At 39.7% G+C, this 24,293-nt stretch overlaps 11 protein-coding genes across 11 annotated transcripts; all 11 read right to left on the reverse strand.

The window, feature by feature from the left end:
* Position 1: 1 nt before the first annotated feature.
* Positions 2-616, reverse strand: TM35_000251610 (uncharacterized protein; the record flags this gene model as incomplete). The annotated part of the gene is made up of 1 exon (XM_029027752.1): positions 2-616. A coding segment is annotated over one exon (615 nt), but the record flags the coding sequence as incomplete, so codon positions are not given.
* Positions 617-980: 364 nt separating this feature from the next.
* TM35_000251620 (Viral A-type inclusion protein) lies at positions 981-3,938 on the reverse strand (the record flags this gene model as incomplete). Its single annotated transcript, XM_029027753.1, has 1 exon — positions 981-3,938. The coding sequence occupies one exon, from the start codon at positions 3,936-3,938 to the stop codon at positions 981-983; it is 2,958 nt and encodes a 985-aa protein (XP_028880932.1).
* Positions 3,939-4,414: 476 nt separating this feature from the next.
* TM35_000251630 (uncharacterized protein) lies at positions 4,415-6,982 on the reverse strand (the record flags this gene model as incomplete). The annotated part of the gene is made up of 1 exon (XM_029027754.1): positions 4,415-6,982. One exon carries the CDS (start codon positions 6,980-6,982, stop codon positions 4,415-4,417), a length of 2,568 nt encoding a protein of 855 aa, XP_028880933.1.
* A 545-nt stretch (positions 6,983-7,527) lies between these two features.
* Positions 7,528-8,727, reverse strand: TM35_000251640 (uncharacterized protein; the record flags this gene model as incomplete). The annotated part of the gene is made up of 1 exon (XM_029027755.1): positions 7,528-8,727. The coding sequence occupies one exon, from the start codon at positions 8,725-8,727 to the stop codon at positions 7,528-7,530; it is 1,200 nt and encodes a 399-aa protein (XP_028880934.1).
* A 435-nt stretch (positions 8,728-9,162) lies between these two features.
* On the reverse strand, positions 9,163-10,632 carry TM35_000251650 (oxidoreductase; the record flags this gene model as incomplete). The annotated part of the gene is made up of 1 exon (XM_029027756.1): positions 9,163-10,632. The coding sequence occupies one exon, from the start codon at positions 10,630-10,632 to the stop codon at positions 9,163-9,165; it is 1,470 nt and encodes a 489-aa protein (XP_028880935.1).
* Positions 10,633-11,318: 686 nt separating this feature from the next.
* On the reverse strand, positions 11,319-13,769 carry TM35_000251660 (uncharacterized protein; the record flags this gene model as incomplete). Its single annotated transcript, XM_029027757.1, has 1 exon — positions 11,319-13,769. One exon carries the CDS (start codon positions 13,767-13,769, stop codon positions 11,319-11,321), a length of 2,451 nt encoding a protein of 816 aa, XP_028880936.1.
* A 559-nt stretch (positions 13,770-14,328) lies between these two features.
* Positions 14,329-15,447, reverse strand: TM35_000251670 (uncharacterized protein; the record flags this gene model as incomplete). The annotated part of the gene is made up of 1 exon (XM_029027758.1): positions 14,329-15,447. The coding sequence occupies one exon, from the start codon at positions 15,445-15,447 to the stop codon at positions 14,329-14,331; it is 1,119 nt and encodes a 372-aa protein (XP_028880937.1).
* A 666-nt stretch (positions 15,448-16,113) lies between these two features.
* Positions 16,114-18,279, reverse strand: TM35_000251680 (ubiquinone biosynthesis protein; the record flags this gene model as incomplete). The annotated part of the gene is made up of 1 exon (XM_029027759.1): positions 16,114-18,279. One exon carries the CDS (start codon positions 18,277-18,279, stop codon positions 16,114-16,116), a length of 2,166 nt encoding a protein of 721 aa, XP_028880938.1.
* A 900-nt stretch (positions 18,280-19,179) lies between these two features.
* TM35_000251690 (putative phosphomannomutase-like protein) lies at positions 19,180-19,788 on the reverse strand (the record flags this gene model as incomplete). Its single annotated transcript, XM_029027760.1, has 1 exon — positions 19,180-19,788. The coding sequence occupies one exon, from the start codon at positions 19,786-19,788 to the stop codon at positions 19,180-19,182; it is 609 nt and encodes a 202-aa protein (XP_028880939.1).
* A 276-nt stretch (positions 19,789-20,064) lies between these two features.
* TM35_000251700 (uncharacterized protein) lies at positions 20,065-21,258 on the reverse strand (the record flags this gene model as incomplete). The annotated part of the gene is made up of 1 exon (XM_029027761.1): positions 20,065-21,258. The coding sequence occupies one exon, from the start codon at positions 21,256-21,258 to the stop codon at positions 20,065-20,067; it is 1,194 nt and encodes a 397-aa protein (XP_028880940.1).
* An 819-nt stretch (positions 21,259-22,077) lies between these two features.
* TM35_000251710 (Tbingi protein) lies at positions 22,078-22,440 on the reverse strand (the record flags this gene model as incomplete). Its single annotated transcript, XM_029027762.1, has 1 exon — positions 22,078-22,440. The coding sequence occupies one exon, from the start codon at positions 22,438-22,440 to the stop codon at positions 22,078-22,080; it is 363 nt and encodes a 120-aa protein (XP_028880941.1).
* Positions 22,441-24,293: the final 1,853 nt, after the last annotated feature.

Consider the following 24,293-nt stretch of genomic DNA (forward strand, 5'->3'; position numbering starts at 1 on the left):
TTGATTTGGTAAACAGAGACCACCGTTGTTCTACAGTAACTACAAGATTTGCCACAGCATCCCATGTTATAGTATTACACTGATCAAGTTCATCACAACAAACTTCCATAACACGAGAAAGAGCTTCAACCTGCCGTGAAGAATTTTCTACACCTTTGGCATTATTTAAAGCTTCTATAAAGAGAATTAAAGTTGTATTTGTAAGTTCAAAAGAAAATCTGTGTCGTATTGCATTTGCTAGAATTAAACTAAGATCATCAAGGTTCAGTTTTAGTCTTGATCTAGACTGTTGTACATCCAAAAGAAGTCGTTGGCTTAAAATTTCTCGAAGTTCAGAAGAAGAAACTAATACTGATGAAACTTCTTCTTCTGTTTTCGTTTTTGATACTTTTTCTACTTCTTTTGCAATATTATATGGTGTAATTGTTTTGAGATGAAAGGGGGCACCATTTCCTCCATAATTTTCATGAAGTCTTTGACCTAGAAAATGAGCTTCAAGAGAACGCGATATGTTTTTTTGCGAACTAGAATGAATACGCCGAATAAGCACATCAAAGGGTAAATCCGCAATTTGTTGCTGCAGCAGAGATAATGAAAGAGATTGGATCTTTTTCATTGAATATGATTAACCCCTGAGGCCTAACACAACAAACACAAGTACATATACAGAGTTTCAGTTTTCAAGTACTATCCACTCTAGCTCAAGGGGGGTCTTTGGTCCTATCAATTGGCTGTATAACCTTTTCCCCACTTATATAGATAGACTTATATGTAAATTAACACAAAATAATAACAAATCAAAAAGAAAGAAAAAAAGAAAAACAAAAAAAGAAGAAAACCATATATACAAAAAAAAATAATAATAAAACAGAATGAAATAATTCAAAAGTAAAAATAAATCACCCAATAGAAAAGAAATCTATCCATAATACAAAAATATCATTTCAAGAGAAGGGGTTTTTATTTCATTTCAAACCTTTTCATGTAGATTCTGTTGGCTCTTCATTCTCTTCTGCCATATTTTCCTCAACTCCTTCTTCATCACCAAGTGCTCCCTGCACTGTGTCACCCAATCTCTCCTCTTCCTCATCAACAGCAACATGTTGCTCTTCCTCTTCTTTTTCTTTCTCATTCTCTTCTTCCTCTGGTTGTTGTTGTTGTTCTTCTTCTTCTTGCCCATCCTTTGCTGTTACGGTTACTCCTCCTGTCTGCTGTTGAGAAGTCGTTGCTGCAAGAAGTTGATTCACTGCCTCAATAACTTGATGAACACCTTCACTCCCATCAGAGGATAGAGCTGTTACCGCAGCGGTAGAGGAAGTAAGGGGAACACTTTCTTGTACTATAGGAGCCAACACTAAGGAACGTTCAATACGTGCAAGAATATCTTTTTCCGCTCCAAGTTGTGTTTGTAGATGTTGACGTTCCTGTTGTAATACAGCTGTACGTTTTTCCCATATCACTTCACCCCGTTTCTGTGCCTCTGCAATACGGTGTGCTAATCCCTCTGCAAACTTACGACATGATTCTGTAAAACTTTCTTGCATTCCTTTTAATCGCTCCTCTTGTTCCTCTACAGATGTTGTGAGACGACGTAGATGGGCAAGATCTTCCAATGTTTGTGTACGCTGCTGCTGTTCTGCTGTTTCTTGTATGTAATTAGACATTCGCTCCACCGCGTGGAGAACCGATTGAACTTCACCTTCATGAGCATCCCATGCTTCTGCCGTACGGCGTGTGAGTTCCACCACCTCTGCTCGTTCTTCTCTGAGGGCATGATGAAGAGCTGCGGCGAAATTCACTTCACTAGATAAGAGTTCTTGCAATCCAACAAATGCGGTGGACATATTTTGTGCAAAACTCATTGCCGCATCATGACATTCACGTAATCGATGACTTTCAGACCGTAATGCATCTACAGATTGCATTAGAGATGTATTACTACTTAAGAGTTCTGTCATGGCTGTTTCTCGTGCTGTTAGTGTTGTTCGTGCTTCTTCTTGTGTGGCTAAAAGTTGTTCCTGCGCCGCATCACGGGCTGCGGTAACTTCCTCTAATTGTTTCTTATACACTTCCAGTTGTTGTTCACTCGCGGTGAGGCGTTGCTGCATACTCGCAAACGTTTCACGACGCCGCAGATGACTTTCTGTAGTGGCTTCTTCTTCCATATTTGTGAGAGCATCATTTACACTGGCCTCTGCCCACTTTACAACCTGAAGAACAGAACCATCAGGACCTGATGTTGTTGTTGTGGTTAACCTCATTTCACTGCTGTTATTATTATTATTACTATTACTATTACTATGTGTGAAGTCATTCCCTGTTGGTTGTAGTGCTTCCCGTGTAATAAGAGCAGCCACACGTTCTTCTCGTAATGCAATATAGCGATGTAACTTTTCCTTCTGTTTTGTCAGTTGTGCTACTTCATTTTTTAATTCTTGTGAGTGTCGCATGGCTTGTTGAATGGCTTGTGGATCTGCAACTACACTTGAACTCGCTGCAGCGGATTTGGCCGCAGCATCTCTTATAACTTCACAACAGTGTAATAATTCATCTTCATTCATATGTGTTGCTAAGGCATCGGCAAGGCTTTTACACAACTGATCACGCTCCACCTCTAATCCAACGTATTGGGCTCGAAGTGAACGGTTCTCTTCTCGTACACGTTCCACTTCATCCGCAAGTGTTACAAGTCGACTCGTTACTGTAGACCGCGTACGTTCCATCTGTGTAAGTTTCTCTTGTGTTGTGCGGAGTAAACGTTCCTTTGCCCGAAGTTGTTGGACTTCTTCTCGTAATTGCTGTAATTCTTCTCGTCCATCTCGCCAAAACGTCACAAGTTCACGACGAATAGAATCAGGATCATCAAAGATTTCACGTTCTAGACGTTGTCGTTTAGAAGCCAGTCTTTCATCAGCGGCGGTCTCTCGCGCCTGTAGTGTTTTAATAGTATTTTCTAACTCTTCAATAGTCTTGAGATGTGCGGTAACGACGGTTTGAGCTTCCGCCTCACGTGTTTCAAGTGCAGCTGTACGAGTAAAGAGTGTTTGCATCGTTGTATTGGTTAACATTAACTCATCTTGTAATTGTTTCTCACGTAGGGAGTGTTGTACATTCTCTCGTTCCTCCATTTCCTGTACCTGCATACGAAATATATCACGTTCCATTTCCACCTGATGTAGCGATGTACGTAATTGATCTACTTGCTCAAGTAATTGTGGTAATTTAAGGGAAGCTTGAATTCCATCCTTGGCAAGTTTATCCGTTTCCACTGCGGCTCTCTCACTTCGTTCCTGCATTTCCCGCATTTGTTGACGAAGAAGAGCATCTGAGGCACGAAGAGAACGTAATTCAGATAATAAAGGTATCACTTTATTATTTCCAGATTCTTCCAATCCACTTGTTTCTGTTGTTTCTGTTTTTGTTGTTGTTATTGCTGCGGCTGCGGCTTCTTCTTCCAATTGAACCACACGAGACTGCAGTTCATCGCGTTCACGCCCTAATGATTCTATTTCTCCATTTAACATCACCACTCGTTGTGTTTGTATATCATTCATCTGTCGCAGTAATTCTTCATTCTGCGATCCCAATACCCGTAACGCCTCCGCAAGCGCTGTTACTCGATGTACACCACCACCACCACCCACTTTTTTACCCTTCACTTCTTCTTCGCCCTCTTTTTCTTCTTCTTCTTCATTTCCTCCATCATTATTATTATTACTATTATTATTATTATTATCATTATTAACGACGACATCCTGCGACAAGGCTTTTTCTAATGTGTGTTTCGCATCATCAAAGAAACGTTGTAATTGTTCCCGGAGTACTTCCTGCATGACACGTTCATGCTCTGGGGTACCAAGTATAGTTTTCAACGACGCATTTTCCGCGATAAGATGCGGAAGAAGACGATCTGCAGTTTCACTAACAACAGTCGTCATTGTGTATTCTAACCTTCTTATAATTTAATAATAATAATAATAATAATAATAATAATAATAATAATAATAATAATAATAATAATAATAGTAATAAAAGACCAAAGAGTTGGAAAAAATAGAAGAAAGTGGTACAGTGTGAAGAAAGAAGAAAACAAATTATTACAAAAGATACCATATTTAGAGATACAAAAAAGACCTCTTTTTATTATTTTTCCCTCTACCAGGTAATAATGAAAATAATAATAGTAAAAAAACCACAAATATCCCCAGAAAAAGAATAATAAAATGGTGAAAATAACACCTCCCCCAGAAAAAAACAAAGAATAATGTGAAAAATAAAAAATGTGAATGTGAAGATAAAAAATGTAAAGTGATAATATAAATAAAAAGAATTTTATGAGACATGGTCATTAGGGAATACTTTTTCTTTTTTCCCACCCCACTTCCTTCTCCTTCTACTACTCTGTTTACTGCTTTCAACTATCTTCAGTGGAGTACGGTTCATTTGGATGTTTTGCTCTCACGTGATGAGGTACCATTATTGGGGTAGGTGTAGGTACTATTCCAGTATGGAAATCATGATAAACTACCGGAGATATTTGTGGTTGTAACTGTTGTTGTTGTTGTTGTACCATGAATTGCAGTTGCTGCTGTTGCTGTAAATGCATCATAATATTTCGTTGTTGCTGCTGCTGTTGTTGATGTGCCAACAATTGTTGTTGCTGGTGTTGTTGTTGTTGTTGCATCATTCTTATCATTTCTTGTTGTTGTTGATGCTGTTGTTGTTGGGCACGGTAACGTACATTAGATCCAACTCCCATACGCACAACTTCTCCCGATTGTGCATTTGGACCACTGTTACTCAAGTATGTACTCAGCCGTGCAGGCACAACTTCCATAATGATACCATTTTCAAAAGAAGACTTTTGTAAACATTTACACAACCAATTTAAAATACTCTCACGTTTCCAAATAAGGAAAAGAAGAAAAACAGTACCTAGGATAAGAAAAATATTTACTATTAATACCGCCATATGAGGTGCACGTTTTTTTCGAGTTTGTACTTCTGGTTTTACCTCTTTTATTGGTATACCAGACTGCCGAGCCTCATCTGCCTCTCGTAGTAATTCCTTCATGGGCTTCATCCATGGTGGTAACTGTATTTCCTCCAAGCGACGCCGTTGAGCTGCACGATCAAATGTTTTCTCAGGTGCTTTTCGTAATGGAATGGGAACCGCACGTATGGGCTCTACACGTTGAGGGAGTGTTACCACACAAGCACGTGTTTTCATATCAAATCGATTACGACGTCCATCATATCGTTTTTGACATTCTTCATCTGTAAAAGGTACACATTCACCAGTAGATAGAGAAAAGGTGAAATCATCTACACATTGTTGCATTTTACCATTTGTACCAGGTGGTGCTGGGATTTCTTCATATGGTTGTCGTGCTAAATCTAAATTAATATGTTTCTTTGGCCCTATCGCTAACAGAGGTTCAATGATCACACGAGTATCACGTAGTAAGAAACGAAATGGACTTTGTAAAGGCGTTTCTATACATTCCACATGAACCATAATCGTTTTATGATTATTATTCTGAGTTTCTTCTTTAGATAGAATAGATGTACGTGGTAATAGAGTGTGAATATGCATGGGATTCCACTCATTCGTACCATTCACAAAATAATTTACGGTACTGCAGATATTTGTAGATTCATAACAGGCTTTTAGTGTCCATGTACCATTAGCAGGAGAAAGTGAAACAAATTCCACATCAACAGTAACACTACCATCTTCTGTACGGCGTGCCTCTATTCGATTGGCACGACCATAAAGAAAAGAAGGGGTTATATAATATAGAATTGGTTTAACATTTGGGAAACGATGGGTTACGGACCAATTAGAAGAAGGAAACATATTACAACGAACACTTAACTCTTCCAGTGTATTACCAGGACCCATGACAACATCATTCATCCACCGGCATCTGGGAATCTGATTCCCGAAAGAAAAGTCACTCTCATAGTACCAGAATTGATTAGTGTTGTTACCATCCACAGAAGTGAAAACCCCCAGTGGCGAATTGCCGCACCTTTTTCTGTCATTCCGATAATTCTCTGCAGTATAACCAACACATTGAGAAGTCTCACAAAATGGAACAAAAATAGGTTGAGAACTATACGTTGTGTCTGTGAGACTATTTCCAGAGCGACACAATGGAGATGTCATTGCTGGAAATCCAAAACCCTGAGAAACAACATTAACAGAAACTCGTACATTTTCTTCTTCACAGTGTTTCGATTCATTCCCCATTTGCATCAAAATACTGCAATTTGTTGACGCGTTTTCTTCTCCAATCGTAACCATTGCATGATAATTAAAAGAAAATAAAGGCTGTTCATAGACAACAGAAGTATTGGTGCATTGATAGGGTGGAACTGGGCTTTGTACTAGTGCATATCGTGTGTAATGTTTCCCATCCGTTGATGGACAACATGCCAATGTTCCTGCTGTACAAAGTGGATCATTACTTATTTTTCCTTCTAGCACCGTAGCCTCTTCTGAAACAGAATGCCGAGTAACAACGGGTATACCTCCTGTATTATAGGTAACCTTTGTCTGCTCTTTAATAAAAGAAAAGGCAATTTGTTTTTTTGCTATCCATTCATGACCATATTGATCACGTAATCGTGGATATGTATTTGTATCTAATGCTACTATCATATCATATCCTGGATTAGGAACATTAAAAGCGAGACGTAGTTCTGCTTCTGCAAAGGGATTAATTGTACCTCCCTCTGTAAAGAAATCAGAATTAAGTACAATATTCAGTTCAATAGGTATAGTATCATTATTATTGTTGTTAACTGCCGGTTTTGTGAGAATTTCTGCTTTGGTAAAGGGTGGTATAGGTGCTGCTGTTCCACCGTAAGGAATGAGTAATAAACCCAACGATAAGAACAGTAGAAACCACATGACATGCAGAGAAACAATAATTGTAATAATAATAATAATACACTGTGATAGTTTAAAAACCATAAAAAAAGAAAAAAGAATTGTTCTTGTCTGTCTCTTTTCCTTTAAAAAAAAAAAGATTCAAAATGAGAGAAAAGAATAAATAAAAATAAATATATAAATGCACATTCAAACATGAGAGAATCATTTAAAAAATTCTTCCTTTTTACACGACTTAATACTCTTCTTTTTAATGAATACGATAATAATTTCATTTATTTTTTTTCTCATGTTTTTTTTTGATTTTTGTCGATATATACAGATAAACGCAATCCAAAGGAATCCTCATCCTTGCTGCGCACAACAGGGATATGATATTCTCTCTCTCTCTCTATATATATATATATATATAGATCCCCTCTTCAAACTCAAAATCTCAACCCCTTTACTCATCATCCCACCCTCCCCACGTACATGTTTATGAGAAAGAGGAAGGAGGAGGAATAATTTATTTTCCAAAAAGAATGCGATCAGTGAGGCTCGAACTCACGACCTTGGGATTATGAAACCCACGCGCTGCCGACTGCGCCATGCTCGCTTCGATGTAAATAGAAAATATTATTCCCCTTTTAATCCTTCTCATTGGAGTTGACAAGACCTCCACTGCGGTGCATAGGAGGGGCGTAGCGAGGAGGCCGTTGATAGACTGGCTCTGGTAATTCACCAGACCGCAACTGCGCCTCCAATGGCCCACCACTATCACCATGACGACGATGTCCATTTTGAAAAAGACGACTATTCTTGGCGATATTACGAGAATGATAATTAAAAGAAGCCGCACGATGTCCATCACTATCCGCATAACCTCCAGCACTCATGGAACCACGTGCAAAACGGGCAATAAGACAAACACTTCGCATAGAAATACCAAGTTTACGTGGTTCTGTCCATTCTACAGGGAAAGGATTAAGACCAGCTTCACCAATACGTTCCATAGAGATTGGATAATCTTGATCTACAAGTACATCATATACCGCATTTACACCACAAAGATGAGAAAGGAAATGACAACCAGGTTCTACTCTTAATATTTGCCATGGTACTTTTAATACAGCACGTGATGCCGCTTCTGCTGCTTTTCTTCCATGTACCGTATCATGAACAATAAGTGTTCGTTTACCTGCAAAAGCCATCATATCCGCTAATGGAGGAGCTTCTGGATCTACTTCAATAGGTTCTACATTTAATGAACGTTGTTGAACAGCAGCTGCTTCATTTGGAGCTCCTGCACCAGTTATAGCCATCATACAAAGTTTATTCGTACGTGAAGTTCCATAAGCCATAAAAATACCATGAGAAGTAGATACAAAATCTCCACCACTTGCAGCACCTCCTTTTACATCTTGTAATATATGATTAAAATCACCAGTTGCTCCACAAGCTCGTAAATATCGAAGAGTTTCACTCATTTCTGAACTTCTATGTTCTCGTCCATATTTTGGCATAGGTAATACAACATCATAATGTTGAAACATGATATCAGCAGAGAAAAGACAGTCATAATATGGACAAGCTCGCATTTCATGAACTTGTTCTACAAGTTGTGTTTGTCGTAATGCCAAAAAGAGATCTTTTAATTGACGAATAAATAATTCCGTATCTATTTCCTCTCCACTTGGACTATGGGTTGGAATAGTATGTTCTGGGGGAATACGATAGAGTACATTTACATACCGCCGTACAGAAACAAAAAGTGGTGTTGTGGTTGTTGTGGGTATCTTTGACTTAAAACTGACTCTGGCTATTCCAGCCGCAAGAGAAAACCGCATTTACTAACACGAAAGGATAATGAAAAAAAAAAACAAAACAAAACAAGAGAGAGAAATCAGGAAGAAAATAAAATAAAACAAACTAAGAAGAAAAAAAAAATTGTGACATCAGTAATGAAAACTCCATTCACTCTAAACTTAGAGAGTATATATGTAGATATATATAAAATAAATATTGGAAGTGTCATCCATATACTGGAAACACACGAAAAACAAAAAGCAAAAGAAATCTACCTTATTCGCCTAACCGTTTTTTTTTTTTTTGCTCCCCACACACACACAAAGCACACTCCCCCATATTCTTCTTCTTCATTCCCCCATTTATTTCTTGTGTTTTGCGTCATCTCAGAGGGAAGATAAATATATCAAAAAAGAAAAAAAAAAACTGCAAACAAAAAAAAAAAGTCACTCAAGACTTCTCCTTAACTACTGAAATTAAGAAGTAGCTATTGCTGATATTTGTGCTGCTGCTGCTAGTGCTGCAGCTGTTACCTTTGGGTCTTGGGATGTGGATACTGGTCCTGTTGTAGCACTAGCACCAATATCAACATTAATATTAATATTAGCATTAGCACCAGCATTAACAGTAGTATTAGCGCTAGCACTAGTTCCTGCTAGATGATATTTTTTCATGGAACTTCTTCGACGTGTACCAATCACCTGAGAATCTTTTCTTTCTTTTTCATTTTCAGGAGGATGATAATCTGTTAGCACAATTTTCCCACGTGCATGTCCAGTAGATACAATTTCCAATGCCGTCTCCGCACGCTCCACAGGTACGGTTTCTAATAATGGGAAACGAAATGCCCCTGATTGATATAATGCCAATGATACTTCAATCACACGTCGCACATTTTCCCGTGTAATTGGATGTCCATATAATCCACTGAGACAGACATAACTTAATGTTAATTGCTGTCGAAAAAAGATATCACTGGTGTGTGGGATTAAACCAGGTAAAACACAAATAGATCCACCAAATCGTAAAGCCTCTGCATGTTGAACTGCAAGTCCTGCATCTGCCACTTCCAGTACATAATCCACACCAAATCCCATTGTACGTTTAAGACACTCTTCCACCACATCTACGGCGGTGTAGTCAAAGACATGATCCGCCCCGAGTTCTTCTCGCACATACGATACATTTACAGTAGAGCATGAGGCCAATACACATAATCCAGCGTATTTGGCAAGTTGAACAGCAGCAGAACCCACACCACCAGAAGCACCGCTAATGAAAATACTGCGTCCAGGTTGTACAGATAATTTATCAAAGAGAGCCACATATGCCGTTCCTACTGCCGTTGGTATTGCAGCTGCTTCTACAAAATCAATAATATCTTCCTTCGTTGGAGGTGGAATCTTTCCCACCGCATCTGCATGAACCACAGCATACTGACAAAAGGAACCACCATGTGCACTCGTTATATCGGCTAAAAAAGCCACACGATCACCCACTTGCAAATTATACTTTTGCTGTCTTTCTGTATCATCCGAACTCCAACCAACACTTTCCACTACACCAGCTCCATCTATACCCATTACATATGGGAATGGAAATGTCGGTGATGGATGTCGTTTGGAATTCACCAAAGTAGCCATATTACTACTACCATTATTACCATTACTTCCTCCCCATCGAAATAGACCTCGAATACCGCTAGCGCCAAATGTAATGCGTTTCACATCAATAGGGTTTACACCTGCAGCAAACACTTTCACCCGCACCTGATCGGGTCCTGGCGGTGGCACCACCACTTCATCTGAACAGACCACAGCGGAGGAGGACCATGAACGCACACACTTGGGAACTGTCCAACCTTCACACCGTATTGCTGTTATGCCTCCAGCATTCATGTCACCATTAAAGTCAGTTTCAGATGGTTGTGAATTAGCGGCTCCCATTTTTCTTTTTTATTTGTCAAACTTGATCTTTCCGATCTCTCTCTCTCTATATATATCTCTTTCTCTCTGTTTTTCATTGTTAATTACAATTAGACATATTCAGATGCATGAAAAATAAATAAAGAAAAGAAGTGTAAAAAATAAAACAAAATAATAAAAAAAAGAGTCAAGGATATATTACAATAATATAAACGACAACGAAAAAAAAAAGAGAACGACGACAAAAAAGAACCTCACAAGTAAAGCAGGAACTCTTCAGCTGCTTTTTTATACCCTGAAGCAGAAAAAAAAAACAAAACATATATTTCTTTTCCTTTTATTCTTTTCAGTCTATGAAGTAGGTTTAACATATATGTATGTATATGTTCTTATACGCCTGTGCAAGTACGCCCCACAAATTACACACACACACACAATACGACCCACACATTATCATTTTTTCATTTCTCCAAAAAGAAAATGTGTTTCCACGTACGTGTGTGTTTATGTGTGTATGAAATAGTGAAGTAGTAAAGAGTAACAAAAGCAGAAATAATTCTCTTTCATACAGACACCCCCAGAAGGAATGGGGTGAAGTAGATATACGTAAAAAGACACTACGAGAACCAAGAGTAATGATGATTTAATATAATAAATATTAATAGTAATAGTAGTTCTAGTAATAATTAAGTTTAACAGAAGAGGTCCTACACGCTATTATTTTCTCGACTCTCAGAGCGCGATCGCTTAGTAGCAAGTGCCACTAATGAAAGATTTTCTTCACTATCTTCGTTGCTCTCCACACCATCTTCCTCTTCACTCTCCTCATTATTATTATTATTATTATTATTATTATTCGATCCTCCTCTTCCACCTGATGTCGCTCTAGCTACTACTGGATCCTGTCCCTGATAATCGCCACTTTTCTCTCGCCCACCATTATCGCTCTTATTATTATTAACATTATTATTGTTATTATTATTCTTGTTAATTCTCGCCGCTTTACGACGCTGTTGCTTTTCGTAGAGTCGCTCATCCGTTGCTGACCACGGCTCATCACGACGCACCATTGTATTATGTTTGCGTTCATAATATCGGCAAATCGTTCGAAGTATTTCTGCCCGTGCCACACCCACGCATAATTGTTGTTGTTGAAGTGCTTCCACAATCGCTTTGGGTGATATCTTTCCATTCGCTGCGATAATAGCATGTAAGGCTTCCAATTCTTCTGGAAGCATTTCCCGTCTATTACGTAATGCCGCCGCTAGTAATCGTTGCTGCTGTTGTTGCTGCATAAGTTCCTCATTACTCAGATCCATTTCCATCATCGCAAGACTATTAATATTAATATTATTAATATCATTACCATTCATCTTATCTCCACCACCACCACCACTAATACTAACACCATTACTATTACTACCATTATTATTAAGAGTAGAAGCCGTAGAGGCAATGGCACCTATAGTACGCAGTTCTTGTTCCAACAGTGCTGTAAAAGCAGAACTGTCAAGTGTGGAGGAAATACGATCCAATCTATCATACTCTCGCAGTGGATGATCTAACATGGCAATACCCACAAATGGTCCACTGAATGCTGGTACGAGTTTATCTTTATGTCGTAATCGATTTAAACGCCGTTGTCGTGCTTCTACCATTTTACGTTGCAACTCCGCATCACTATCATCATCTTCATCATTATCGTTAATAAAATCATCTTCACTATCGCCCATAAATGCATTACTGCTGTTACTATTACAGCTATTGCTATCACCACTTGCCCCATCATCATCATCACTATCACTACTGCTAGCCCCAATATCTTCATCACCATCAACCACATCCCAATCATCACCAGAATCATATTGATAATCAAGATTTGACATCTGCGGCATATTCGTACCAACAGGGAAACGGGCAAGTCGTAATAATTCCTCCTTATTATAAGAGTCTTGACTATTATGTGTACCAAAGTATGGAGGACGTGATTGGCAAGGATCATAACCAACAGCGTAGAAACCACAGAAGACTACTTCATCGCAAAAACCAGCACGAGGAGCAGGCGTGTTAACATGAAATCCACACGGACAATGCAATGATGGGGCAACATAGGTAACACTATCTATCATATCTCCAAAAGAAGTATAACAACGCCCACGTCCACCCTGCAGTTGTGATCCTTTTTGTTTCTTTTGTCCCTTTTGTCCTTTTTCTCCTTTTCCTTGTTCCCCTTCTTCTTCTCCTTCCTGTTTCTCTTCATTCTCAGCGGTGACCAATACAGGAGAGTGCATGAGTGAAGAGGTATCCTCATCCACAGCAATAGTCTGCCTTACCACCGATACATCTTCTTCACGTATATAAATAGGTAGTTGTTGTTCTTTTTCTTCTTTTTCTTTTTCTTCTTCTCCTTCTTTCTTTACGGTATTACTCTTGTGATTCCAAAACTGCAGTGCAGCAGGTACAATTCTCTTGTCCTGAACGAAAGGTGTAAAAAGTTTATTCTTATCACATGAAGCCACTGTTGGCTTTTTAGCAGCGCTAAGAAAACCAAAATTCGCTAGACCACATGCAGCATTGGTTGGAGATTGTTGTTGTTGGGCACTTAATGCCTTTCCAGAGGACTTTCCTCCTCCTCCTTTACGATTGGGTGTACGAGTTTCTTCATTTGATGATTGTCCCTGTTTTTGTTCGTTTTCTTGTTGATCATTGGATTCATTCTTTATAGTATCTTCAGGAACCTCCTTTCGTGCTGTTGTTTTGTTACTCTTCTTTCGCGATAACGCCTGTCTTGATTGTAATAGTAGAGCCAATGGAATATCATCCTCATTTTCATATTCCTCCTTCACACTACTATCATCATCATTATCATCATCATTACTACTATTATTATTATTATTGGTATTAACAGCACTACCACTAGTCGTTTGACGTAATGCAAGTGCAATGACAGAACTCAACGTATCATTATGAGGAGATACTGCGTTTATACCACTATTAGCATTACTCCCATTATTATTTCCATTTCTGTTATTCTCTGTTGATGTTTCTTCTCCCTTTTCTGTTTCTCGGTTTGTTGTTGTGTACTGCTGCAGGAGTTGTACAGCCTCTTCAATTTGACCAGGCGCCATGCCTCTCAGAAGTTTAGCGAGCTCATCCATATTTCAGCAATGAGTTATTTTTATATAAATATATATATTTTTTTTTTCGTTCTGCTTTCCTTCTAGGGATCTCTCTCTCTCTCTCTGTTGATCTCCTTACCTTTTCCGTTTTTCCTCTATCTATTATAGAATATAAGAAAGAAAAGAAAGAGAAAGATAAGAAAAAAAAAATTAAATATATCTTGATATTTCTTTTTTTTTCTTTACCGAAAAAGAAGTAAATGTGTGCATTGCACTCTACTCAAATGAATAGAGGGAAAACAAATACAATGTATATAAGAAATGCAGTAAAAAAAAAAAGACTCAAAAGACACAAGCAATAGATGTGTGTTAATTTACGTTTATACATCGTGATTACATACACAAAGAAAGAAAGAGAAGCAAACAAGAAAACATATAAAAATCATATATATATATCAAAGAAAAAAAAACAAAAAACAAAACAAAGGAACATCCATATCAATAGGTAAATTACATTGAAATTGAAATTCATTCCATACAAAACCTTTATTATTAAACAAAAGGATATTCCCCTTCTTCTTCTTCTTCATTATCATTATTAACATCCACACATCGCCGCAAGTGCAAAGGTATCCTCCCGCACCTGATCTATCCCAGTATCACAGACAAAGTGTAGAAATGCCTCTAACTCCTGCGATGTTAACGCCGTCTCCACACCAGCAAGAGCGGCATCTGTTGTTTCCATGGCATGTTGTAACTCTGATGTGCTAATATACCGTGTACCATCCGGGCAGCGATAACGACGCGAGGCAACCCACAACGCATCAAAAACATCATCTATGGTCTCTTGTGTGCCCCGACGAACAAGGGTAACAATACGCCGTGGGTGTACAATTGCCGCTGGTAAGTGTCCTGTTAATAAAGGATCATACACCAATAATCCAGTATGTAAGATACGTAATAGGAGGGTTTCGAGTTTCTGACGGTCTGCCATGAGAGGGGCATCGTAAACAACATTACTAGGACCTGTGGTAACAGTAACAGTAGCATTTCCACTTGTTGGGATTACAGTAGAAGTGGAAATAGGAATGGTATCTACACTATCAGGGGATAAGGCTGCACGCATAGCCTCTTCTAACTGCATATCTCTAGTTGTATCTACAACCATCTGCCGTACAGCTGATTCTGAATCGGGTGAACCATCCACTTTCGTTCCTTCCGTTCCTTTTGTTTTTGTGGTATTCTTATTTTTGCCCGTAATACTCTTCTTTTTCTTCTTTTTTCCTTTTTGCTGCGTATCTTCTTTTTCTTGTTCTTGTTGCTGCTGTTGTTGTTTTTCTTCTTCCCGTTGAGGAAGACCAGCGAATACGAGCCAACCAATCTGAAGTACCTGTTGCGTAGTGGGGTTCAATCCCACCGCACGAACAATATGAGGAACTGCCACCATTGGGATTTGTGCTAAAATCTCTTTTGATATTTTTTCCTCTCGCTCTAATAGTGTGGCTGTTTCAATAGGCGGCTGGGCAATAGTGAAGGCTTTAATAGCGGTATCAATACGTTGCATATAGGCAGCGGTGATGGATTCACGTTGGGATTTGGAAATATAGTGAGTTTCATCTAGTGATTGAATGTAGAGTTCATCCAAATCCGGTGGAATCTTGGGTTGCTTCTTTTTCTTTGATTTAGGCTTTTTATCCTTTCCGTTTAATTGAGGCATTTTTTCCCTTTTTTTCTTTTTCTTCCTTTCTTTTCTTTTTTTTTTTTTCTTGTATGTTTGTGGTGTATTGGTTTTCGTACTGATATCACCACACTATTAGGCGTGTACAGAGAGGAATTAGTGGGGAATATGTAAAAGTAAAAAAAAGAAAAGAAAAGAAGTGCAAAGAAAGAAAAAACCAAACAAACAAACAACACAAAAGAGGAAAATAAATAAATAAATGCAGAATGAAGGAAATACGGTAGGAAGTAGAAAACGCTAAACAATAGACAGATATAACACATAAAAATGCAGAAAACAAGAAATGTAAAAAAGAAAAAAAAAAAGGCACATGGAATGATGTGCGGTAATATATAAATAATATAAATACAAATATATATTTATATAGGAAAGGCGATACACTGCAGAATGCATAAGAGGAAAAGAAATTGGAGAAATAGACAAAGAGAGATATTTTATCTCTTTTATTCGTTTCACTTAAACGGAGAAGGAGAAAGAGAGATTGAGAAATATAGAAACAGTAAGAAAAAGAATTTTCAACCACGTCTGCTCAACTATAAAAGATATCATCCGCAGTTTCTTCTTACTCTTTTTTTTTTCGTCTTCTTCCATCAATAATAATAACAGTTATAATAATAATAATAACAATCATCATCATCATCCTTCTCAAGTTCCATTCGCCAAATTGTCACCTACTTTAGCATTAACATTAACATCAACAACTTCTGGTATTATTGTTGTTGATGTTGTTGAGCCCGTCAATGCATCCCGCAACCGACTGATCACCTTTGTTACTTTCTTCGTTCCGATTTCAAAATACGTCACCGCACGATCACGCCGCACTAATCCCAACGAATCCCGCAATAGTGTTGTGGTTCCATACGTCTCTCGCAGCTTAGAGGCGAGAAAGTACAACTCTCCATCCTCCAAGAGAGCCACCAAGTATGGGGCGGCCTCTGCAAAGATATTGAAATTCGGTGTTAATCGCCTACCAAGTCCTTCTCCAACCATAACGGTAAGTACCAGAGAGGCAAAGTTTCCATCAATCGTCGCTCGATTCTCACGTAATGTATTTAAGATCTGTGCAAGCACTGGTCCAATACGAATATTACTTAATGTAAACCCATTAGAGTTACCTGGTGCGACAAGACTAAATATTTCATTCATATCATGACGGAACTTTATACGATCTACTTCAGGACGTCGACTACCACTACCACTATTATTATTATTATTATTATTATTATTATTATTATTATTACTCCTACGACGGCCGGTAGTATTGTATTGTGGCATGCGGTCCAACATGAGATCTGCAGCTAGATCACCATCACCGCAGGCCACTGCGGCAAAGAGTGAAATAAAGTTATTTCGCTCCTCCTTAGAAAGTGTGGTAACAAGACCCGCATCCAGTACAATCAACTCATGCCGTAACTTCACCTTTCCATCAGGATATACACCAGCACCACTATTATTATTATTATTATCATTATTATGAATTCCTCCTCCTGTGGATAACGGAGAGGCGTAGAGTGGTGCGCCGGGATTCGTGCGTAGTAGAAGATTACCAGGATGTAAATCAGAATGTACAAAGTTATCTTCAAAAAGCATTTTAAGAAACATATGACATCCACGTTCAGCAACATCATACAATTCATCACTGCTTTTAAGTTCCTGCAAGGGACGACCTTCCTCAAATGTCTCAATAAGTACATCCTCTGTACAGAGGGAGGGAAGTGGTTTAGGAAATATCACACCAGGGAAGTCACGGAAATTATAAATAAACTGCAGTAAATTATCACATTCCTGTCTTAGATTTAATTGTGAGCGAATTAATGATGAAAATTCATACAAACTGGTGTGTAGATCAAAATATGCCGCACTAGGAACTAAAAATGTGAGAAGATTAACAAACCAATGCATGGCAATCAAGTCGGCAGCAACACACTCACGAATGCGTGGGTGTGTGACTTTAATAGCCACTTCTGTACCGGCAGGAATACCATCCACATCCTCACGTAATACCCCTCGGTGAACCTGCGCAATACTGCCACTATTAACAGGCAATTTCTCAATCTCATGTAAATAATGCAGTGCATTTTGCTTTTTTTCTTTTTCTTCTTGTTTACGATGAGGAATCAATGATGTTTCCACTTCTGATCCTGTTCCTTTTGTATCCGAATCAGATGTCATCTTCTTCATCATCGTCGTCGTCACCTTTCCTGCAGTTTCTCCAGAATTTCCAATCATTTCAGGAGTATCCATCTCACGGAATGTACGGCGTAGAATCTTCTCTGTATGGGACCAACGATGCGGTGGGGTATCATCATACAATTTCTCTAATGAATCACACAACGTTGGGGGAAAAAAGTCTGGTCGAGAAGCCATCCACTGTCCAAACTTAATATAACTTGGACCCATATTGGTAAGAGCATCCCGCACCTTATCAAATAGAATACGCTCCTCACACAAGTGAAGCCCATAGGTGAGAAAGGCATACCATAACACCGGCACCGCATGAAGTGCCAGCATAAACATACGTACAAGCACTAAACCATAAAAGAGAATTCTCGGCATATTCAGCAGCGATTCATCTATTAATAGTGTATTATTTCCACCAGCGATGTATGGACTTGTGCGGCGCACCGGTGGTCGAATTTTTAACATTTGCTGTTGGTGCGTAATCCGGCGTTGTTCCGGCAGCCAGACAAAGCGATAATACAGCAGTACACCACCACCAGCGGTTGTGCCTGCGCAGAGAGTACCAACACCGATAAGATGCCAGAAACTCCGCCGCGCTGCAGAGGCTTGGGTACGTGTAACTGAAGTCATCTCTGTGTTTTTTTTTTGTCTTTCTTTTTTTTTCTCTTTGTTTGTTTGTTTTTGCTGTTACTCTTTGTGTGTTATTATTTGGTGTTGCTTTTTTTTTTCTTTCTTTTTTCTTTTCTGTTTTACAAATATATCCCTTCTTTTACTGAAGAGTAGTTTATTATATAGTTATATTATTTATTTATCCGTACGTATTCTCGCGCTCTTGTTGTCACTAGAGAAAAAAAAAGGACTCTTTCTCTTTTTATTCTTTATTGGCCCTTCTTCTTCTGCTTCCTTTCTTCACTCCACGCGCGCCCCTGCTACTGCTGCTGCTGCTGCTGCACTCCAGTCCCCCATCACAAAAACAAAAAGAAGAAAGAAAGAAAAATCGAAAAAAAAAAAACAAAACGATCAAAATCCACTTATTGTAATTTATATCATGTTATCCTCTATTCTTTATAGTAGTCAAAGCACTCACAAGAGAAAAAGGGTCAAGCGTATCTCTCATACCTACCCCCAACACCACCCTTTTCCCTCATAATAGAGAAGAGATTCATTATCTCTCTACCTAATGCAATGCCATTCTTCCTCCGCTGTAAAGAATGGAGAAAACGAAAGGCAATAGAAACCAATGAGACAAGGGAGTAAAAACAAAAAAAAAAGCAATGAATTCATAAAAAAAAAAAAGAAACAAAAACTCTCTCTTAACTCTCATGTATTCAAAATGGTTCCATCAGCAAAACCATACACCTACTGTAACTTTCTCTTTCTCTCTCTACAGTCTTTTTGTATATTACCACCTTGAAAGACATATTTTTTTTTGCTTTGGGCGTTATTCTCTTAACAATTTTATTCAGCTCCTAACAATATTATAGAGGATCCAATAATAGCCCAAATAAGTTACCACCAGTTGAGATGACCTTAAAGATCATAAATATCACCATCAAAAATAGTCTGCTTATTAGGACAATGGTGAGCACACACAATTTGCTGTGCTTCCTTAACCGTCTGTACATCTAATGAGCGACGCCATGTCTTAATTCCCACTTGCTGTACTTTCACACACGCCTCTTCAATAAGTGTGACCAATTCATCTTCACTCAGCGGATTCTCTGCAACAAAAACGCTGTACACACTTCTCACCAACTCTGTGTGCGTCACCGGAAGACCAACACACAGTCGCTTCTCAAGAAAAGCCTTAAGAAATTCAACGCTAAGGGATTGTCCCCGTTCAACACACATCGGAACACTACTCGTAAGCTCCGCTGGGGGTGGGGATACCCAGAATCGGCGGGCAATTCCCTCAAGTCCCACATTCTTCTTAACACAGCTGCTATGCCAGCTGTACAGCAGAGACCAGTGTTTTTCTACAAGATCACAACAAGTAACTAGACGCACTCGCTCTTCATTATATGATGGAGACGCATCAAAACGTTCTCCCCACACCAGCACGCTGGTGAACAGGGTGCACAATATCCATGCTATCCACAACGTCAAGAGTTGTGTCGTTCGTCTCTTCGTTGCCGTCATATCCCTAGCGATGAGAAGAAAGAGGGAACGAAAAAGACAGAAGAACAAGAACAGAGAGAAAAAAGAAGGACATAACCCAATTAAAGGTAGAGTAGATCAATAATTGGAATCCACATAAAAAAAAAAAACAAACCAACCAAGCATAGCGAAAACAAAAAAAACAAAAAAAACGATCCTCGCCCCAAACACAGTGAAGGTCTAGACGGAAAAAAAAAAACACACACAACACCCAATAATATTATTCATAGAACGCTCTTTTATATACTATTTTATATACTAGTTTGTAGAGGAGGTAACGGCTTCATTTGCCTCATCGACCACCTGTACATTTATTCCTGCCTTTTGAACGCGTTGAAGGAGACAATCACCAAAAGCCGCCATTGGAGTAAGAACGCCAGATTTCAGTGTACCATCCTTCGACTTCTGAAGCAAGCTGAGTGCAGACTCAGTTATGTAAAGACCAGTGGCTGTATACATATCCCTCTTGTCTGAAAGGTGTACTCTCCGTCGTTTATTTCCTGCCGCATCAATACCAACAAAAGTACACTTGTACCATGCCAATGCCTTCTTTGCCTCTGTAGGGCCAGTGCCAGGTGATGGAATCCAATGGGCAGCAGCGTAGCGGCGAATAAAGGGTATAGCACCGATCGCTTTCATCAGAAAAGCTGAGAGTGTGGCAATGACAACCGAGCCAACCGACCCCTCGACAGCTTCCATATAAGTGCAGTTGTATCCAAGCAGTGCATTTGTGCGGCGAACCACACGCTCATTGGTGGCAGACATGAGAAAGGGAGCAGTGAACATCTTTTCTGAAGAATCATACCATATACCCCTTTGAGAAGGAGCCTCAACAGGCCGTGGGGCGTCTTTTGGCACCAGTGAGTATGGATCCATATCTTCTGGTGCGCAAGCCTCATAAAGTGCCATGATGGAGTGTGCCGTTCCTCCTGAGATACCGCTTGATGAGAGCTGATAAAATGCTCGCACTTCTTTCATCTCCACACCCGGTGCTTGATGCACGACATAATTGCCAAGGTCAGCGGGAACACTGTCAAATCCGCAGCAAGATACCAGTGTAATTCCTTCCTTCTTTGCCTCTTCATGAAACCGTTCTGCCACCTGTCGAACAAAATTGAATTCACCGGTGGAGTCCACATAGTGCGTCTTGCAGCGAATGCATGATTCCACAACAGGCATCCCTACCAATGTGAAAGGGCCAGTACAAGAAATGAGTACAGTAGTACTTGAGCATACCTTGTCTAGGGAGCCAGGGTTTGCAAGGTCTGCAACAAGAACGGAGATGTTATCCATACACAAATCCTTTTTTAGTGCATTGAGTTTTTCTTCACTTCGACCTGCAATTGCCCAAGATCCAATGGAACTCGCATCCAAACTTGAAATATACTGGCAAACCAGTTTACCAGTGTATCCTGTTGCTCCAAGTACAACCAAAGAAAACTTTCTTGACATTATATTATTATTATTATTATTATTATTATTATTATTATTATTATTATTATTATTATTATTATTATTTTTTTTTTCTTTGCAATATTGTAAAGGAAACCTGTCAGAGAGGAAAGGGTAGCAGAAAAAGAAAAAAAAATATGAGAAGAGAATAAATCTTTACAAAAACCAAGAAGCCAAACATAAATTCAGAGATAAAAACAAACATCATTACATCGCGTTAAAGATCGGTAGCGTTAATTTGAGCCTTTATCACATTCGAGGAGTACATCAAGTACCAAGAGAAGTTTTAACTAATTTTTTCATTGCCACAGAAAAAGAAAAAAAAGGTTAATACGCCTGCTGCACACAACCACAAACCAAAGTCAGGGAAACAACTTGAATCCCCTTTCCAGAGAATATTCATACTAAACAGTACACCCACTCCCCAACCTTACCCAAAAGACTGCTATCCATGTAATGAGGTATGATACATAGTCAAACAAATAAAAAACCCAAAATCCAACTACACCACACAATACCAAAGACTCCTTGCACACAAACCTGTCCACCGTAGAGCATCTAATTACTGACTTAGGAGTGGCTCTGAAGAGGAAGATCAATCATTTTATAGGATCCTCAAGCTCTTGTAATATGATTTTTGTTGTGGCCCGTTCCCAAACGAGAGAACCAGTCTAAGAGAAATCTGATCGAGTAAACCCCACCAGATCTCTCTACTCTCACTGTTCTTACCCAGAAACCATCCTCAAGTCTCCTTTTTGTTATTATTTTTTGTTATTTTTGGGTTTTTTTTGTAATGGATTGGCCTCAATGAACTCCTATTTATTTTGTTGCTTGTTGGGTCGGCGACAGACGTCTTGAGCTTACTCTTCTATCAGGGTTTCCATGATTGAGCTCGTCGCTGATTTTAGAGAGGTGGGGAGGCCTTACAGAGGGGGAGGTAGGCTGCGTAGGGTTTCTTGGTTGTGAAGTCTGTGGTATAATAAAGTTCCGCTCCACCGCAATTAGGAACTGTGCTAACCGCTTAGAAAAACATAGTTTCATCAGGGGTACATCATCAACTATCGCAAATTGAACTCGCAGTGGATAAAGAGTGGGGCAACTCAAGAGATGCAGAGCTGTTTCGTCGCATTCGTCACGTTGGCTGGTGTGCGCGCGAATAGGTTGATACCCGTGACGTGACATTCGGTGTAGAGTTAGGCCCGATTTACTCATACACAATGACGACCGCATGAGGGACAGACTAATGCCGGAAGGTCTCTTGTTTTCGTTGTTTTGTATTGCCCATTGGTGGAATTCGATTTTTATGGCGCGCACCGTGCCACGGAGTAAAAGGTGCGGTTGAATGGCCACACCATGTCGCGAGGGGAACGGGGAAGGGTCATCTTTGCGGAATACCTTTCAAACCCATCTTACTCAGCGTTGAAGTAGGGTAAGCAAGAGTTTTCCACTATGCCCAACCCCACCCATTTCACAAGTGAAACACCCCCGGGAGCCTCCCCACCCCTCTTTTTCTTGTTGCGCACGAGGCGCTGACAAGTTGGCCGCCCGCCTTGGGTTGTGGAGGTTGTGTGTTCTCTCCTCCCCCTTCTTGGGGTGAGGGTTAAAAAAAGAAAAGGGCAAAACCCGACAACGAGCCTCGAGCACTGCGCGCGTAGACTGGTTGCCGGGTTTCATCCCCTTTTTCTTTTCCTCATCCTCACTCTTCTTTTTCTCTCAAGTTCAAAGTCCCTGAGCATGACATTTCAGGCCTCAGGGTTCAGCGCCTCGGGACGTAAAGTGCCCCTCGAGCCCCGCCGAAGCGAAGCATGCCACTCACACACAAACCCCACAGAGGCCGCAGTGGAGTGGTCCAGCAACACAAAGTGTCCTTCCCACTCACAGTGCACACACACAATGACAGTCTCACATGCTCATATCAGAGAGATACCACGACATTCCCTAAAACGTACACGGAGTCACACACCTACAGAGAGAGGAAAAGAAAAACACAAGAAAAGAACAACAACAACAACAGGATACCAACCTCACACAAAGCACTCACAATACAATAATCACAGCTGCCACTCCCATCAGAGGAAAACATTCACCCACACCAGCACATCAACTCAACCCCAAAAAAAGAAAAGAAAAAAACAGATCCATTACGTGAAGCCGTAGCGGAACAGTCTCAGTCCCTCCCCGCAGGCTGCAGTCACTCAAGCAAGCCACACAACACACACCACAGGGGCAGAAATATGTTCGTGGCAATACCGTGAGTGACACCACCGAGAGAGAAGGTGAGAACAAAGAAATGTGTTCTTATTACGTGGGCGGTGTGAGTGTCAACCCAAACACACAAAGGAACACACAACAGATGGGCACACTCAAACACCTACAGCCCACCAACCTTTATACCAAAATAAAAATGCAGAAAAAAGGAGTGACTGCGTGAGGCAGACACAATAATAGAGCAAAAAAACAAAAAAAGAAATTCATTACTTTCTGTGTCTGCGATGCCTGGACACAGTCCAATCCACCCCAAGGTTAACAACGGGAAATCATTGTATACTGAACGTGCCGTTCCCATATCTTTATTCTTGATATCCGTGCAGCAGTTTGTATATAATGAAAAAAAAAATCATTCCATAAAAATGAACACACAATATACACAAGGTGTACCGGAAACGCAAAAGAGAAACACACAGATGCACATAACGTGCAATGAAATGATAATGAAACACACACACAAGGGAAAAACAATAAAATGGAAACAAAAGAAAAAAGCCGTGATCATCATGTGAATATGTTCAGGGGGCAACCAACACAATTCCCTGCAGTAGGTGTGTGTGTGTCTTTCGTACAGGGCGAGCAGTGGGAATGATGCACACATGATGACAGTCCACACACACAAAGAGAAGGAGGGTTGGTAGTGTGCGTGTTTGTGTGTCTTGAACCTCCTGCCATTCTTCACATTTCAGTCACAGCAATTAAAACACATCAGGATTGTATACCATTCCCATGGGTGAAAGCAATAGTTATTAATATCACGGAACACA

The sequence above is a fragment of the Trypanosoma theileri genome (genome assembly GCF_002087225.1).
Source record: "Trypanosoma theileri isolate Edinburgh chromosome Unknown TM35_Tth_25_V1, whole genome shotgun sequence".
Classification (NCBI taxonomy): domain Eukaryota; phylum Euglenozoa; class Kinetoplastea; order Trypanosomatida; family Trypanosomatidae; genus Trypanosoma; species Trypanosoma theileri.